Below are 19,499 nucleotides of genomic sequence, written 5' to 3' on the forward strand. Positions count from 1 at the left end.
CTTTGTTCATTACAACCTATTAACTTACCCCCACCCCCCCATTCCAGACCATGTGATCTCCAGGGAGAGGCGAAAACCCAGAGTGAAAAACCCCAGGGCCAATATGGGGAAAAAAAATCTGGGAAATTCCTCTCTGACCCCCTGAGGCGATCGAAACGAGTCCAGGAGATCACAATGGCCCCGATCGGAAAATGCTTCCCAACCCTAGTCATTTCCACTTCCACGAACACCATATGAATTCCCTGCCCCCGAGACAGGTTCCCAACTATCCGCAGTCTCACTCTGTACTGGCACCAGCAAGATGATCATAGAATGAAGCCTTGAAACGAGAAACAAGGAACAATTAGCCCGCGCCGCTCCCTGGTCCAAACTAGACCACTCTTTTGTATCCCTCCATTCCCACTCCGTTCATATAGCTGTCTAGATAAGTCTTAAACGTTCCCAGTGTGTCCGCCTCCACCACCTTGCCCGGCAACACATTCCAGGCCCCCACGACCCTCTGTGTGAAATATGTCCTTCTGATATCTGTGTTAAACCTCCCCCCCTTCACCTTGAACCTATGACCCCTCGTGAACGTCACCACCGACCCGGGGAAAAGCTTCCCACCGTTCACCCTATCTATGCCTTTCATAATTTTATACACCTATACACCTCTATACACAGACAGCTGAAAATTGCAGCCCTGGTGAAATTGGCTCGAGAGAAAACATCTGAAGCAATCCTAAGGTTGGTGACCTTAGTACAGCCTGGGAGCAATAGTGGTTTATTGGTGGCTGGGTGCCTGAGAGATTGTGTGGAAGCTTGAATGAACATGGCAATTCAAGACACAGGAATGCTGAAAAGAGAGTTGGAAATCCTGGAAATGGATCCTTGCTGGAAACAGCTGAGGGAAAATATTGTTTGAAAGAAAATTCTAAGGTGCGTCTCTTTGAGAGTGGAGTTAGAAAACACCCATGTGGAAGCCATTGTCCAGTGAGATCAGCTGGCTCACAATGTAATACTCATCTGGGGGAATTTGAAGAGAAATCCATGGAGGTTCAATTGACATCTGCCACTTGATTTCAGAGTGAGGTTTGTCTGACCACAGTTAGTCTGCTGGTTTACATGGACTGTATATTTCCTGAAAACATTATAGCATAAGATGTATTTTGTAACTTGTGTTACCCTTAAAATCTGCATACATTTATGAAGATAAGTGGGAATAAAAGAGTATTGTATTATTAGTCAACTTTTCATGTTTATAATTTTTTTTGTTGTGACTTTGTTTAGCCACATTTTCTAAACAAAGTAAATGTTACGGTCTTTTGAGCCAGGGTTCCATTCTGAAATCTTCCCATCCAGTGGTAGCACCAACTAGGATTGTAACATTGGGGAATCAAGGGGTAGGATAAAAGGGTGGGTTGCGGTCAAGGATCAGCCATGATTTTAATAAATGGTGGAACAGGTTCAAGAACCTGTGGCCTATTTCTGCTACTATTTCTTATGATTCTATCTTTGCTGATTCATATCCTACCCAGTTCCTAGATTGTGCGGTATACCCTACATATTTTTTCTTTCTTTTAAAAGATTATTTTGCATTGAGAATTTTTCTGGTGAATAAGATGCCCTGCAGAAATATGTTACAGTAAGAAGTCTTGGAGATCCTCTCCACTTGGAGCCGGCAGTTTGCGGCGCCGATGGTAGTCATGATGTGGAGATGCCGGCGTTGGACTGGGGTAAGCACTTCTTACTGTGCTTACCCCAGTCCAACGCCGGCATCTCCACATCATGAAATATGTTACACCAGAAATACAAAATTAGTACAGAAATAACATGCAGAATATACAAGAAATGCGAGATTAATTTTACTTGCCAAAATATATCGAGAAGCTCAGTGCGCACAATCCTTTCTTATTTGAGTCTCAATTACAATGCTATTGTTTTACAAGACATCAGAACCTTGGCTTTGTAGTATTTCAGGCCAGCGCAGTATGGCAGGCCTTCTTTTGCAGCCAGCAGTTTTATTATACAATTACGTGAGTCCTCTGTTGATTCACTGCTGTGCAATTTAATGTGGAGCTAAATCAGTATCAAATCTGTTAAGGTTATGTAGTTTGCACACTTACTATGAACCAAATACACCAAGGCGATGACTTTTTGTTTATTCTGTGTGCTCTAAATTTATGGTTTAGATGGTAACAATTAATTTTCTTCTCCTCCCAGTCTTGCTGCTTTAACTTTAGCTTCTATTATAAATAAAACATTAGAAATGTGAATGAATTCCAGCTTAGTTTGATATAGAATGAATTATTTAAAAGTTTACTTCTCTTATTTTTGTATTTTTTGCGTACTAACCCAGCAAGCTACCGTGGGCGGCACGATAGCACAGTGGTTAGCACTGCTGCTTCACAGCTCCAGGGTCCCGGGTTCGATTCCCGGCTCGGGTCACTGTCTGTGTGGAGTTTGCACATTCTCCTCGTGTCTGCGTGGGTTTCCTCCGGGTGCTCCGGTTTTCTCCCACAGTCCAAAGATGTGCGGGTTAGGTTGATTGGCCAGGTTAAAAATTGCCCCTTAGAGTCCTGGGATGTGTAGGTTAGAGAGATTAGCGGGTAAATATGTGGGGTGGGATTGTGGTCGGTGCAGACTCGATGGGCCGAATGGCCTCCTTCTGCACTGTAGGGTTTCTATGATTTCTATGACTTCTATGATTTCTAAAATAAGTTAGAAATCTTATTTTAACCCACATAAGTAAGCAAAAGAAGCAAGCTCTCATCAAATTTTATACTCAATATACTTGTGATCAGTACAGTTGAGCTCATTTTCAGCCAGACCTGTTGAAATGTGAACACTCGGAATCAATGAAAATAATTATTGAATAAGCAGCACTTTGAAAATGGCAAAGATTAGGTTTATTTTTGCAATTTTAAAAGTAAAAATAAAGTGCAAGAAGCAAAGCAGATTCACCTGAAAGATTCAAGAAGACCAGAAATGCTTCATGGGTTGCATCATGGGTGGCGGCACAGTAGTTAGCACTGTTGCCTCACAGCACCAGGGACCCGGGTTCGATTCCTGGCTTGGGAAACTGTCTGTGTGGAGTTTGCACGTTCTCCCCGTATCTGCATGGATTTCCTCCAGGTGCTTGGTTTCCTTCCACAGTCCAAAGATGTGTGGGTTAGGTTGATTGGCCATGGTAAAATTGCCCCTTAGTGTCAGGGGGATTAGCAGGGTAAATATGTGGGGTTATGGGAATAAGGCCAGGGTGGGATTGTGGTTGGTGCTGACTCGATGGGCTGAATGGCCTCCTTCTGCATTGTAGGAATTCTGTCCAAGTAGTCAGATATTTCCTACTGGAAAACCAAGATCTTAGGGGTTATAAATTCAACAATATAACAATTCCTCAGCTTGATATATATAATTAGAAAGTGGTTTCTCTTTCCACAGCTGTAAGCATTTTTATCCATGGGGCAGTTATAGTTGAATAAATTTTACTCTAAGGCATTCCTGCTAAAGAGAATTAGTTAGCACGGACAACACATATATTTTAACTGATCAATTTTACCATGACAGCAAATTTATGAAGCATTCCACTTTTGAGTGAAGTGTTCACCTTGCATGAATATTTCCAAACACAACCATCCTTTTTCATCTGTTCTTGGCGAGCTTGTAATGACAGCACAGACTAAACATGAGGAGGCACTTACGGTACAAACAAGAGCTTAGCTGAAGGGAACAATAAATTATCAAGGGCATTATGTACCAGAAATGTTTTTTAATGGATCGGAAAATGAAGTTTGATGCCATCCTTGAAGTAAACTTGTTGTGGGAGCTCGCCTGTAAGAGCAGAGCAAAAATGTAACATTCCACATAGCTGTTCAAATGAAATATTTAAACTCTTGCACGCTACACAAACCCCATATGGTGGTAGCAATTCACGAATGTTGTATTGTCAAAAGAAAAATGTTTAAACCATGATTTGAACATTTGAGAATGCTAATCATTTGGGATGCTCTATGTGGTGCATTTGCAGAAGCTACAACATGGACCAAAGTAGAAAGATTATACAAAATAGAATATTTAGCATTCTGAACTGGTTGTCCAAGTGATTCATGATATATTCTGCAAGCTTAATTTGCATGTTGCAATGTAGGGAAATGAGAAGATATTTTGGACCAAACTGAAGGGGCCTTTTGGCTCCTGTCCTCATTACAGCCTTTATCCAAACATGGACAAAAGGGATGAATTCCAGCAGTGAGGTGAGAGTGACTGTCCTTGACAGGCAGCATCTGACTGACTGGGAAAATCGAAGTCAATGGCTATTGCGAAAATCTTGCTCTGTTTGGAGTCATGGCTAGCACAAAGGAAGATGGTTGTGGTTGGAGGCCAATGATCTCAGCCTCATCACTGCAGAAGCTTCTCGGGGTAATGTCCTAGGCCCAACCATTTTCTGCTGCTTCATCAATGTTCCTTTCTCCATCATATAGTCAGAAATGGCGATATTCACTGATGATTGCAGTGTCCATATGATTTGTGATTCCTCAGATACTGAAGCAGACTGTGACCAAGATCTGGACAACATTCCAGCTTGGGCTAATAAGTGGCAAGTAATATTGGTGTCACACAAGTTACAGGTTATGATTGTGTCCAAAATAAATGCTTAAAGTAGAAATATTCACTGAAGGCAGTGTTTATTTAATGTTTAAGTGTTGTTACATTCTGAGTCAGAAGGCTGGGCATTCAAACCCTGCTCCAGACACCGTGTTCATAGTTAGGCTGTTACAGCGCTGGGAACCCGGATTCATTTCCGGCCTTGGATCCCCCTGACTGTATGGAGTCTGCACGTTCTCCCCGTGTCTACATGTGTTTTCCCCAGGTGCTCTGGTTTCCTCCCACAGTCCAAAGATGTACGGGTTAGGTGGATTGGCCTTGCTAAATTAACCGTTCGTGTCAGGGGGATTAGCAGGGTAAATATGTAGGGTTAAGGAGATAGGGCCTCGATGGGATTGTTGTCGGTGCAGACTTGATGGGCCGAATGACCTCCTTCTGCACTGTAGGGATTCTATGATTCAGTGCAGTGCAGAGGGAGTACAGCACTGCCAAAGGCCCTTTCTTTTGGATGAGATGTTAAGTTGAAACCTTGTTTGCCCCCTCCTATGGTTTAGCACTATTTGAGCAGGGGCGTTCAATGTCCAGTCCAATATTCATCCTCCTACTAATATCAGTAAAACCAATTGTCTGGCCAATTGTCTCATTGTTAGTGGAACCGCCGCATCAGCTACTGCATTTGTCTGTAGTATGAATGATGCCATTTCAATGAAAATACTTTTATTTTACTAGATTAACATGCTTTTTTTTAAAGTCACTTTGATTACACTTAAACTAGTAGAGCGCAAACAACTATTTTATGATGTATACCTGAGAATTTGTGCTAGATTCCAGAATGGGAACTCTACTTACTCCCCAAGCACAGGAGAGACCTGTATTGGCATTTTTGCTAAGAACAACCATATCCCCACAAATAGAGGTTGAACATTTTGGACTGCTTAATTCGATACCCACAATGAGGTGCTTTTAAGTCGTATGCTATTTACATGTAGCATTAATTTGAAGGCAGCAAAAAAAATTACTGTACTTCTACAACTTTGATCTCTTCTGGCTTTTCTTGGAATTAGAAATGTGCAAAATAGCAGAGAAGACATCTGTTGATGGAAAATGCTCCTTGATAAATCTTTAGGGTTTAGTGAATTTTTGCTGTCCTTTTGTAATATTTTTTTCACAGTATGCCACTGGCTTAGTTCAGTAAAGATTTTGTGTAGGCCAGATTGACAAGTTGTAATGAATTTTACAGAAGCATTGACAACTGTACCTGAACAGTACAAATGTAAGATTCTTTATGAATGTTGTTGATTCGTAAGCAATCATTAATCTAAATGTATACATGTTGATTGCATTGAGTTCCAGTACTAATAGTCAAGACATTCACATTCCCGTTTTTATTTCTTAGAAAGCTGACACAGAAGAAGAGGAAATAATAAAGAAAACAGCGACAATAAAAACAAAAGTCAAAGAAGCAAAGAAGTCCTTGAAGAAAAATTTTAAAGTGAATACAAAAGTCACTTTCAATGAAGAAGGAGAGGTGAGTTTCAGATGGATGCACAAAAAATGGATTATTTTCATGACTCACTTCATTATGCTAATTAAACTTCAGTAGTCTGACATTTTATGTTGTATATATTTTCAGAACTTAAAAGATAAGTTAAAAAATTGAAGTGCTTGATTAATGAGATATGAGACAGGAAGCAATCACAGATATTTGCTTTGCATCCCATTATACATGCCAAACACTCAAATTCTAATTAGATGATGACAATCATTTCAGAGAAGCTGTGGAATATTCTATCATTATTCTTCCCTTCACCCACACCACAACTGCCATGGGTTCAGGCTACATCCTTTACAGAACAACGTTTTACGTTTCTAAAGTGGGAGATGACTTGATTGAAACATGTAAGATCCTGAGGGGTCTTGACAGGGTGGATATAGAAAGGATGTTTCCTCTTATTGGAGATTTTAGCACTACTTAAAAATAAAGGGTTGCCCATTTAAGACAGAAATGAGGAGAATTATTTTCTTTGAGGGCAGTGAGTCTTTTGAACTCTCAAAGGAAATAGAGTCTTTGAGTACTTTTAACGCAGACCTAGATAGATTCTTGATGAGCAAGTGATTGAAAGGTTATCAGTGGTAGGCAGGAATATGGGGTTGAGGTTACAATCAGATCAGCCATGATTGTATTGAATGGCAGAGCAGGCTTGAGGGGTTGAGTGGCCGACTCCCGCTCCTATTTCATGTGTATGTTAGTAATATTCATTATTTTCATGAACTTGTCTAGAAATCAAAGTCAAGGCTGAGCTGTTAAAAAAAATGTTTTTGAAAACCTTGCTTATTAAATCTGTGTTTAGAACATTTGCGTTATGGAATATTTGTGCCAAATTTAAATTTCTGCCACTGAATTAAAACTAGTTGTTCCAAATTGTTTGAATAATTAACTTTAATTAAATGCACTGTAATGTTGCAATGAATCAGATGAATTGAATGAATAAATATTTGAATATGGTTGGTGAAAAGGCATATAAAAATAATAATTATCATTTGAAGTATGGTTAGATTGTACAGTAGCTTAATTTATTTATACTGTAATTAAGCTGCACATTATATAAAATGTGAATTCAGGAATTTTTTCTCTCCCATTTTGTTTAATTGCTGTCATTCAGACTCCACAATGTCATTTTCAGGTCTGAAGGCCATCATCACTGACCAGTTTTGCACTAATGCAGTCTGCATTGATAAATAAGGCATGCTGTTTCTGCAGAGTGATGTACTTCACTTCCTGTTTCCAGTGATGTTCCCAATCCAATGACATAACGGAGACTAATTGATAAATTAATGTGTTTGTTCTAAGCAAATGCACCTACACCTGCTTTCACTTGATTACGAAACCAAATTGAAGTCCTAAAATAGGATGCCACCAAGAGGCAAAGGGAGGGAGGCCCTCTATGATTGGAAAAGGAGTTTAGCAAATGAGCCATTGAGTAAAACAAAGATGAGAGGAAACTTGAAGGCTATCAGTATAACTTTGGTGACAGACCATGTGGTGGTAAGTTGTTCAGACTGCTTGATGCTAAACCCTGTCAAAAGGTTTTTAGAGGTGCCTGAGGTAGTGAAAGATCATTCATTGAGGTACTTGAAAGCAGAGTTCCAGGATGCACCACCAAAGGTATCATCAGTGGAATGGCCATGCCAAAGACCAGGCTAATGATCATACTTTGCACAGATACTTTGACGGTGATGGAAATTCAATAATTCAGTAGTTAAGAGCAGCTTTTATAACTTGAGAAAATACCGCTGGGCAGTTAAATAGGTTTATAATTAGAGAATAGGCAAATTCTGCACAAAAAAAAGTGAAGAGGCTTCAAACAACACGTGACATTTTGAGAGGACATACCTTATGGATTGAGAAAAACAGAATCAGAGTTCTTATTGGACTTCGGATGGTAGTGGATGAAACAGCTTGGACATGCGAGTAAGAGCAGAGAAATTATCTAAAATGTTGCCCTGCTCTTTAGGAGAGCGAGAAGGATCAGGATGGATGGAAATTGGAATGTAGAATTTAAGCAGTTTGTGAAATACTATTTTGAAAACGTTTCGGGGATTAGAAGTGCAATTGCTAAAGAGGCAAGCAGGGAACAGTTAATGGGCCAAATTCTCCCAAAAAATGACTAAGCGTTATCTATGGCAAGAATAGCAGTGAGAATTCCGGTGGCGGTGTAGGTGTGATCCAGATCACAATTCATCCACACAGTCGTGTTTTATTTTGGAGCTTGGGGAGACTTCCACTGGCAAAGAGATTTGTGGGACTGGCTCCTTAGAGATTGGGGTGCTCGGTCTCTTGCAGAAATGGGGATCACCCCCAACCCATGACCCCGGAGAGGCTATCCCCTGCATCACGAAATGTCCAGCCCCCCGATTCATCCATCCTCACTGGTATTGGGCATTGGTCATCTCCCAAATCATAAGCATTGGTCGGTCCCTCCTGCCCCAAGTGAGTGAAACTCCGCTCTGGAGTCACCAGAGTCCCACCCCTCCAGCAGGCACCCTCTCGTGTCCCCTGTCCCTCCGCCCCTTCATGTACCCTGGCAGTGCCAACCAGTTGGCATTCTTCAATGGCTTCCAAGCCCCCTGGCATGGCCATCAAGCACTGTCTCCATTTGTGGAGACCAGTAGTGATTGGTGCCGGGTTCCTGTTGCAGCGGAGGATAGGAGAATCCCGGGAGCCGGGTGAATCCGGCTTTAGCATGAGGTGAGGAGAAATCTCTTCACCCAGAGAGTGGTGAATCTGTGGAATTCATTACCACAAAAAGTACTTGAGGCCAAAGCATTGTGTGATTTCAAAAAGAAATTAGATATCGCTCTTGGGGCTAAAGGGATCAAGAGATATGAGGGGGAGAAAGAGGGCAATCAGGATATTGAATTTGATGATCAGCCATGATCAAAATGAATGGCGGAGCAGGCACGAAGGGATAAGTGGCCTCCTGCTTCTAGTTTCTATGTTTCAATGTTCAAACAGACCCTGCATATTTAACTCGGGATTTAAATATGCTAATCTGGTTCACGCACTCACTGGGTATGAACCAGATTATGTCGACACAGGGAGAATCCCAAATGGGGTGCTTGGTGGCGTAAATCGCTTTTTGGCTTGTCTCACATGATTCTCTGCAATAACAGAATTTGCGCCAGGGCACACGGGACTGGAGAATCGCTTCCAATATTGATTCGATTTGGCAGCAGATACTAAGGAATCTAGCAGACAGAATGAGTTCAAACTGATCAAAATATCAGATTCAGCACATGCAACTTTTTACCTGAGACTAAAACAACCGGAGTATTCTCCAAGAGAGAGAATAATTCCCTTCCTAATTACACAGCGCGTCTCATTTTACAATTGTGGATGTCTTGCAGGAATTGGTTACTTGCTAGTATCATCTTTTTAATTTGCAGAGCTGTTGTGGGTCAGAGATTTGAACCCAAGCCTGTTTCCTAACATTAACGTTAAATGCTAAATAAATGATCCTGTACCTGCTTTTGATGCTACTTCTTTATAATACACAACATTGCTTTTTGTTTTATGGGAATCTCGTACGTCAAATTTATCTCTCATCACCCCTCTAATTTAAAAAAAATCTAGTAATTTTGGCTCATTCTGTTGATCTAATTGAGAGCAAAATCTGATTTAAAGTTTGGATTTGAATTTCAACCTGGTTTAAAAGTTGAATTCAAGTTGGTGGCAAGGTGAAATGGAATTTCATAGCAGAAGTCTCGTGCAGAGTGTACATGCTATTTTTAATAACAATATCTTCTGCAACAAATTGTTTTGAGATGTTGTTCATTAGAGTACAATTGGAGCAATTTGTCAAGTAATGGCCAATACCAGTTTGCTGTCACTACCATTAACATTTTACTATTATTTATATCCTGAAGATGATCCAGCAATGGCCACCAGTGCAAAAAAGCAAACTAGGCAATGACCTGGATGATGACACAGGAGGAATAAATATGGAGAAAGCAAAAGAGAGGCTACGCGAAGAGGACAAACATGACAAGGAAGCTTATAGACTAAAGATAAAAGAAAAACATCGGGTAAGTGTCATCCTGTAATTTGAAGAATGGAACCTAAGTGGAAATATTTAAAATTGTTAATTGGAAAAAGAACAGCTTTGAAGATTTTTTTATCTTGAAGCTAGCACGGAAGGTGGAGAGTGTTGGACTTTATATCACCTCCAAAGCAGGCTGAGAAATAACTTGTATGGTTTCCTGATGAATTGAATATCTATGTTAATGGTCTTGAGTATCATTTTCACTTTACCTAAAGGCAGCAATTTTCGTAAAACTTCCCTGTTATACTAGCCTTGTTGCATCTATCTGACATACCTGGAAATCTATTTTTCACACTCACCTTCAAGTCCTTAGCTCCATATTTTCGTGTGCAAAGCTAACAATGCTGTTCTCCACAGTGCAATCTGCCAGAGATCTGTGAGGTTTCAGTCAATGCTCTCTGCTGCCTTTCCCACTCCCACGTGCCAATCTCATTGCTCTCCTCCCTCTCCCCAACTTGTGGTAGAGTTTTCTCTTTCCTTACACACCGACCTCCACTTTAGATCCCTGTCTAGCCCTTTATACATTCTGTAAAGAAGGAATTGGGGTTTGTTTTTATCATCTCTAAGCAGGTTAAAGAATGATGGCGAGGAATGATGGTGAACACTTGCAGCTTTTTAGTGTAATGGTTACAACGTTGAACTAATTTAGAAAATGCTACAGTTTCAGAATTTTGTGTCTATTTTTCTTGGATAAATTTCTTGTTTGCGTGAAAAGATTGGTGTTAATTAAATTTCTCCTTCACTCCCTGTCATGGTACAAGTCAGAAAGTATTGCTTCACATCTGCCCTGAGTAGAAAGAAAATTGAATCTTCAATTACCAAGTAGCCATAGTAGGTTTCAGTTAATGCTGAGACTATGATCCTGATCAGTTTGTGTTACTTATGCCTTAAAAGCAATTTCTCCATTCAAATGAAGATCTGAAGGTGACATCAAGAAATCCAGGAAATACTTGGCAGGTCAGGCAGCATCTGTGGAGAGAGAAACAGAGATACCGTTTCATGTCTGTGACCTTTCCTCAGATGATGGGTCTTGACCTGAAACATTAATTCCACAGATGCTGCTGCTGAGTATTTCTAGCATTTTCAGTTTCCGTTTCCAGTGTCCTTGGTATTTGGCTTTTGGACGGAGAAATCCAAAATATGCATGAATTATTTTGCAACTGAGTTACGTTTAATTTCCTCGATGAATATTTGTACTTCACTATATCTCAGCGTTCCAAGTCACAATATGAAGAAACAGATGGCTGTTTAGTGGCAATGTCTCCCCTTCCACGGGTCAGGGAAAATCCAGCTTTTGGACATCTGAATTCTAATTGATAACACCTAAGTAGAATAATAGTTTCTGGGAATGCCTCTAGATAATGAATTCCCTGCTGCACTCTGTTCCTCTTTATTTGGTCATTACAGAATGAGGGATTTCCCTTGCAAAGAGAGATTTAAGATAACCAAAAGGTAGAAGCTCAAACCTCTACTTGGAGAATGAACCAATTCCTGAAAACAAAATTGCAGCAACATTCATTCAATTGTGTATCATCCCACGGAGTTAGAACAGATATCTGCAGGCACAGATGACTCCTCTTGCCTCTATTTTTGATCTCATTGCAAGTTTCTGTTGTCTGTGTTAATGACTCATTCTGGAGACCTTGAAACTAATGACCTTATTGACTGCATTCAAGTCTCACAATATTGTTGACTTTACTAATTTAATTAGAGAAATGTATGTAATTGTGGCCTATCAAAGCTAAGAAATTAAATGTAGTCTACCAAGGCCAAATGTTATTAATTAAGAGGTTGTAAATTGGACAAAGGAATATAGAATACTCATAAATCAGTAAAATTCTCTTTTCAATTGTAGCTGTTTAAAGTGGATCCACTATTCAAACTTGAAAATTGAACTATTTTAGACCTGTTTCCCCAAATATCTTCTAAATTCATATTTCCATGCAGTTGTTTGAGAAAAGGAATATTGAGAAATCTAGTGGTGAGTTGGAGACTGGGTTTTGCGAGGTGGTTCATCTGAAGAAAAGCACACTGGCAGGTGTGGGTTGAATGGTTGGTTTTGTGCTCAGCCTTCGATGATTCTGTAAAAATCTCCCATCACCAGACAGACTCAAATCAGCTTTATTCATTCTAATGGAAAAGAACATTGCTTCCCAAAGCAAAAACTACATTGCATGTTGCAGAAGCATTTGATCAAGTGGAAAAGGACTTCAAACTTCCTGTGTGCAAAATAGAAGTGTAATCTTGATCTTGATTAGAATCTTTCTGCTGACTTGCTTGTATGTGCCAATGATTGCAATTGTTTGTGTTCTCACTCCAGTGAGGAATTAGGTGGCTTGGCTCCCCTGCTTTCTTTTTGCTTTTGCTGTTGGCTCACTGACAGTGACCTTGAGGATGCAATTAGACAACAACAGAGAGTGCAAGCTGGGATGAGCCAAAAGCATTACTGTCAAATGGGTATATCGGGTATTTAACGTATTTCATGATTTATAACTATCCAACATATCAATGCTTCTCAAGTTTTAAATCAGTAAGGACTTCAGAAGGTGCCAATAATTTGAAAGGGTTACCAAAACTCCAATGTCAATTTGATTTTTCAATCCATTTCTGATTGATAATACATCCAGTTGCAAGTTGATCTTCTTCTCAAAGGCATCACATAAAAAGTCAGTACTTGTATCAGCATGCTAATGTAAGTCTTTGCTTCTAACTTGGAAGATTTACATTCCATTTAAAAAAAGTGAAGATTGAAACTGAAAATTTTCACGGAGTTGCAATTTTGAGATATTTTCAAATGAACTGTGAAACCAATGCTGCCTTTTAGATCATTCCCTCACAAGGCTTAAAACCTGCATCTTCAAAAGTGAAAGGCACTAACTCAGTTTTTACCCTAACATAATAAGGGACTGCATTAGGTACTTCTTAAATTGTATTTTTGCAAGGCTTTCAGATGCATTAAAGCATGCTTTTAGGCAAATTGTGATGAACAACTTCTGAATCTATTTTGGAATCGTGCTTTTTGTGAGCAACTTTTGAGAGAAATTTAAACTTGCATCATTTATAGTAAATTATTGTATTCATAACCTTGTCACAAGGACAACTAAAGATTTTAAACTGAACGCATGCAGTGCAGCTGCTCTAATTATGTGCAACCTATGCATTGGATTGTATTAAGTTGCAATTCTATAGAGTGTTGGTGAGACCACATCTGGAGTGTTGTGTCCAACTTTGGTCTCCTTATTTGAGGAAGGATGTGGTGACATTGGAGACAGTTCAGAAGTGGTTCACCAGATTGATCCCAGGGATGAAAGGGTTGATGTATGAGGAGATATTAAACAGTTTGGGCTTGTACTCGCTGGAGTTTAGAAGGATGAAAGGGGATCTGATTGAGATATATAAAATACTAAAAGGGTTTGATAAGATAAACATAGACCAAATGTTTCCCCTTGTGGGACAATCTAGAACAAGAGATCACAGGTATAGGTTGAGAGGTGGTAGATTTAAAACTGAGATGAGGAGGAACTACTTCTAGCAGAGGGTGGTGACTTTGTGGAACTCACTACCTCATAGCGCGGTGGAGTCTGAATTATTAAATGATTTCATGAAGGAGATAGATATATTTCCTATTTAAAAAAAAAACAGGTTAAAGGGAAATGGGGAAACAGGTAGGGAAGTGTATTTGAGACCAGAGAGAGGTCAGCCATGATTTGATTGAACGGCGGGGCAGCCTCGAAGGGATGAATTGCCTACTTCTGCTCCTAATTCCTATGTAAGATGAGAGAATCAGATTCCATCTTAGTGTTTTGCAACATATAAGCACAGTGAAGGTGAGTAGATACATGGGACTTGAGAGTATTGGACATTCATAGTGCAGAATCATTTCAGACAATGAAAGATCTGTTGATGTAGTTAATGAACATGAGTATTACAATATGGAGTTCAATTAATAGAAGTGGAGTGGAAGCAAACAACAAAATGTAGCAAGATATCTGCGGAGCTGTCCTTGGTAAAATGAGATGAAAACCACAATTAACTACTGAATTAGGAAAATAACTTTCTTGGGATATAGAACTTTGAGGTATATTCTGCAATTGTTGCAAAAATCTAGATTTCCAACTAAGCAACTCCATCTCCAATACCATAGAGGTGTTTGCTTTGGAAGTAAAGGTCTCAGATATAGGAAGTGTTTCAATCCTGTTTGTAAAAAATGCTCTAGTTCATTAAGAATAAATTGTTTTGCCATATCTTTAGTAAGACTAAAACTTATTTTAAACTTTTGAGAGCAATCATTAAAGACAAGATGCAACTTATTTGTAAGTTGTGCAAAACAGTAAGTTTGAGTTTGATGTGGAAATAGATGATAATTAGTAGCCAGCTTTAGTATATTTGAGCTATAAATTAGGAAAGATTTATTTCAGTGTGGCAATTAACTAAGTGTATCAATAGACCAACAAATCTGGCTTATTGGGAAAACATTTTCCCAAATTTCTAGACTCTCCTATGCCTATGGGAATCAGTGTAATGTACAGAAGATACTACATTGCTGATCATCAGCACAAATTGAATATTATAATTGGAGTGGGAAATCATTGAAGATGAGAGCAAATCTTCTGGCCACGAAACACTTGAAACTTAATTACAGATTCACAGGTGTTCACTTTTTTAAAAAAATGCATTGGCTTAGGTATAAACAAAGCTCTTTGGTGTTTTCATAATTAAGGCACCACAATTACCCCCTTTCTCTCCATATTGCCCTAGGGCTAAAGTTATTTCTTTTCATTCACATGATAATTATGAATGAGAGAACCCATGCTGTTCATCTCAATTTACGCATCCAGTCATATCCTAAAGTCCCCCTCCTGCAGTATCTTTGGGTTTACTCACTCTTTGTGAAGAAAAAATTCTTAATATCAGACCTAAAATTGTCTCTTACTCCCATGTCTGTCATCCAATTACATCTGGGTCGACCCCTTTTTTTTTTGCTGCCTTCCACTTCTCCCTGTAGAAGAGATCTTTGTTATTTCAGCTCTGATCAAATGGCCAAAATACTAATATTTTCTTTTCTGGACGTCACTTTGAGTTCTTCGTGCTCTTGCAATTTCAAACACCTCTTTGTCTTATGGAAAGTATGTGGAATTTTAAAATACATCACTTTTTACAGGCCTATGTTTTCTTCCACAGATCTTTATTTATTTTCCAGCTTTCTGAGGCATACAGGAAAGTGGATACAATTTGGAACCTTACGAGGCTTTTTTTCCTTGTTTCAAGCTTGAGTTTTCTTATTGTTAATACGTCCTTTGTCTTCATGAAATGACTTCTGGCTATCTCATGCCTCCGTCAGTGTCACATCTGCCATCTTCTGGTAACATTTGTCCTAAGTTGACAAACTTATGCACAGAAACATGACTAAAATACATTTCTTAAAGGCACAGTATCATCACAATATACTGAGGAATTGCTTATTGAAAGGGTGCAGGGTGGGGGCAGAAAATAGAATTCCCTGGGACACTGTCTTCTTATAAAAAGCTGTTTCCACTTTCATTGTAAGTAGAACTTTCACTGTACTTTCTCATTTTTGGTAACAATTTTTGTCATGAAATTAGGGAAGCCCATTCCTTTCATGAAAAAAATCTCTTTGCGCAATAATTGTGTTTAAAAAGAGCCTCTACTTCACATCTGTATGGAATTTTAGAATTTCTGTTTTTCTCTCTGCACCTCAGTTTACACTAAATCTTTGCCTTTTGATTTTAGAAAGTATATTGTTTTCAACCCAAGATTTGCCACTCCACCTGTCAATCTGTTGATCAGCTGCATGTCTGATCATTTAGTTTCCTACATTACTCAGTGTCTGTAGAAGATTTCAACATCTGTATGCTGTGACCTGAATCTTTTATCAAGAGTCCATTACCGGAGTGCAGCTTTCAGATGACTCAGACTACTGCAAATGAAACCATAGAGGTTGCTCAACAGAAGTAGATATTTTATTGTGAAACTGAGACTGAATGTATTACAAAATTGGTGCCTCAGGTGCCATCATCAACACAATGAAGAAGGCCTGGACTTGTGAATTCTCTTGAGAAAGAAAAAATTAACTGATCTATATGCATGCTGGGAGGAAAATAGAGACAAATTTAAGGAAAATGCATCTTGTAGAATATAAATTGAATGACTCCAGGGGGATGAAACACAATAGGAATGCCTCCCATCCCATTATAAAATGAGCTATCTGCTGTGTTGAGGACTTACAGACAAGAAACTGCATAGAAGAAAAGCCAAGTTTGATCATTTGCTTTGTTACAATTATCTGTTGCTCTACAATTTAACTAGTTAAGTGGCTGCTAAAAGTTTCTTTCTGTGCGGTTGACGCACAACTGCAAGTGTACAGTGTTTGTGGGAGCCCCAATATACTCGAGGAGGTTTGATTCATTTGATATGAATACATAGGAACAGGAGTAGGCCACTGAATCCCTTAAACCTATCCTGCCAATGAATGAGAATCTTGTCTGATCTACACCTCAACTGCACTTAGAATTATCAAAAGTATGCATCAGAGAAAGAGGCCACGACTTATGTCTGTGCCGGCTGAAAATTGAACCACCCAGCCTAATCACACATTCCAGCATTTGATCTGCTGGTTATAGCATTTTAGGATACTGGTCAGGCCACAGTTCGAATATGTCATACGGTTCTGGTCAGTGCAATACAGGAAGGCTATGATCACAGATATTTGAGAGGAAGTTACCAGGGCAGAGAATTTTGGCTATGAAGAAAGATCGGATAGAGCAAGATTGTTTTCTTTGGAACAGAAAAGGCTGAAGGGAGACTTAATTGAAGTGTAAAATTATGAGGAGCCCAGATTGAAACATATAAAAAATAGGAGCAGGAGTAGGCCAATCCTCCCTTAGAGCCTGCTCTGCCATTCTTTATGATCATGGCTGATCATCAACTCAATGAATCCCCCCCCTCCCCCCATATCCTTTAATCCCCTTCACCCCAAGAGCCATATCATCACCAAGGCCCTATATAATTGCAGCAAGACATTCCTGCTTCTGTACTCAAATCCTCTCGCTATGAAGGCCAATATACCATTTCACTTCTTTATTGCCTGCTTCACCTGCATGCTTACCTTCAGCGACTGGTATATGAGGACACCCATGTCTCAATTTATAACCGTTCGGATAATCTGACTTCCTGTTTTTACTACCAAAGTGGACAGCCTCATATATTTCCACATTATGCCGCATCTGCCATGCATTCGCCTATTCACTCAACTTGTGCAAATAAAACTGAAGCATCTCTGCATCCTCTTCGCAGCTCACCCTCCCACCCATCTTTGTGTCATTTGCAAATTTGGAGATATTGCTGTTAGTTCCCTCCTTTAAATCATTAATATATATTAATGATAGGTTTAAGGGATTCAGTTGTGGTCCGAGCACCAATTCCTGTGGTACGCTACTATTCACAGTCTGCCAGTGCATAGGAAGGACCTTTTTCCTTTAGCAGAGTCAATAACCAGGTATCCATATTTAAAATAATTGGCAGAAGGGTTAGAGCAAAGATGAGGAGAATCCAGCAAATGGTGGAGGTTTGAACTCTGCCTGAAAAGGCGATAGAGGCAGAAACACTCCCTGTGTTTAAAAATTCTTGGATGTGCAGTTGACGTGCTGTAAATCAATGGACTGCAGATCCAGAGCTAGCGGAGAGGTTTGGGGGTGGAATTCCAGAACTTGGTGTGCCTGCAACTGCATATATACCATAAGCTTCGGAATTCCACCCCCAGGCTTCCATGTGCTCCTTTAAGAAGCTCCTTAAAACCTGCACCTTTGATAAAACCTTTGCTCACCTACCCTGTTATCTTCGAATGTGGCTTGGTGTCAACTTTGGTTTGACCACACTCCTGTGAAGTGCCTGGTACATTTTACTGTATTAGGTGCTATATAAATGCGAGTTCTTATTGATATTAAAGTCTATGCAGTTTTGTTGTAAGGCCAAAATATGTTTTTAAGGGAGTGAGCAAAATGGAATTTCACAATATATTCCTATCTGGAAGAGCTTAATCTTGTTACAAGATCATCAGTTTGAGATATAAAATAAAGATTACCTGTAACTATATGAAACTGAAAGGAAGGGACATCACGTTTCTCCTACTTGTGTAGGCAATGCACCATAGTGCTTTAGTAATAAATCATTTTGTAGCTAAAATTTGTTCACACTTGAATTGTTTCTCAACGGAACCTGTTCCTCAATGGAATTGGGAGGCATAACAATGTAGCAAGCTTCATGGTTTAATCCATACCGTGGACCAAACTGTGAATCTAAAGTAGTTATAAAAGGGTATGACTTCGATTGCATGGTGTCCAGGTTTCAAATGGGGACATCAGGGGCTAATCCCTGGAATAAAGTGAGTACATAGTAGATTTTAAATTAAACTTTCCAGCAGAGACATTTGATTAAAAAAAAATGCTGTAGGTTGATTGTTGAAGCTGGCAGCTGAGCAGATTACCTGAATGGCGTGTCTGACACTGAAAGCAGTCATTATTTGTGTCCTGCTGCTTTAGAGTGCAGCAGCTCAAATTGCTTCCACTTTAGTGTTGGAGTAGAACATCGGCGGTTTGATTAATATCACTGTCACATGGAACGCACAAATTGCATTTGACATGTGACGGAGAAGAATTATAAGTATTAAAGATGATTACTTCTGGTTCTTTATGGTCTCCTCATTGATCCTTAGCTCAGAATTCAGTTAACAATCTACAGTTGATACTCAGAGGTTACCTCTTTAAATTACTCGCTTGAACCTTTGTGCACGAGTCTGTCGTTTTACATTATAATACACACATCTCTTGTATACAGTATTTCTATATTCTTAACAGTACAGCTTCTGAGTGCTATCTGCAAAAGCATTTTGTTCCTATTTATATGCTTAGTCTTGCAGATTTAAACTCAGTTTATTTTAGCATTGACCACCCACTGAGGTCATTCTGTCTTTTTCCTTCTACCTGCACAAACGCAGCCCTTCAACACTTTACACATGCAGTTCAAAGTGACAAAAACTGTTTGAGAAAGAAAGAACAAGATGACATTCATGTAGGTAGTTCTTTTCAATACCGTAGGATATCCCAAAGCGCTTAGAGTCAACAAAGTACTTTTGAAATGTAAGCATTCTTGTAATGTAGGGAAGCACAGGAGCTAAATTGTGCACAGCAAAGCCTCACAAAAAGCAATGAAATAATGTCCAAATAATTTGTTTTAGTGCTGTGGTTGAAGGATAAACAATGGCTTGTACACTGGATGAAACTCTCCTACCTTTCT

The 19,499-nt window shown here is 39.4% G+C and overlaps 1 protein-coding gene across 1 annotated transcript in view; it reads left to right on the forward strand.

Annotated features, from left to right (window-relative positions):
• ddx10 (DEAD (Asp-Glu-Ala-Asp) box polypeptide 10) overlaps window positions 1-19,499 on the forward strand; it is a 242,134-nt gene that overhangs the window by 119,409 nt on the left and 103,226 nt on the right. Inside the window, exons 14-15 of the mRNA XM_078222065.1 lie at window positions 5,981-6,112; window positions 10,012-10,170. Of these exons, the coding sequence (XP_078078191.1) occupies window positions 5,981-6,112; window positions 10,012-10,170 (291 nt within the window). The remainder of the gene's footprint in view (window positions 1-5,980; window positions 6,113-10,011; window positions 10,171-19,499) is intronic.

Source organism: Mustelus asterias, chromosome 10, assembly GCF_964213995.1.
Source record: "Mustelus asterias chromosome 10, sMusAst1.hap1.1, whole genome shotgun sequence".
NCBI classification, from domain to species: Eukaryota; Metazoa; Chordata; class Chondrichthyes; order Carcharhiniformes; family Triakidae; genus Mustelus; species Mustelus asterias.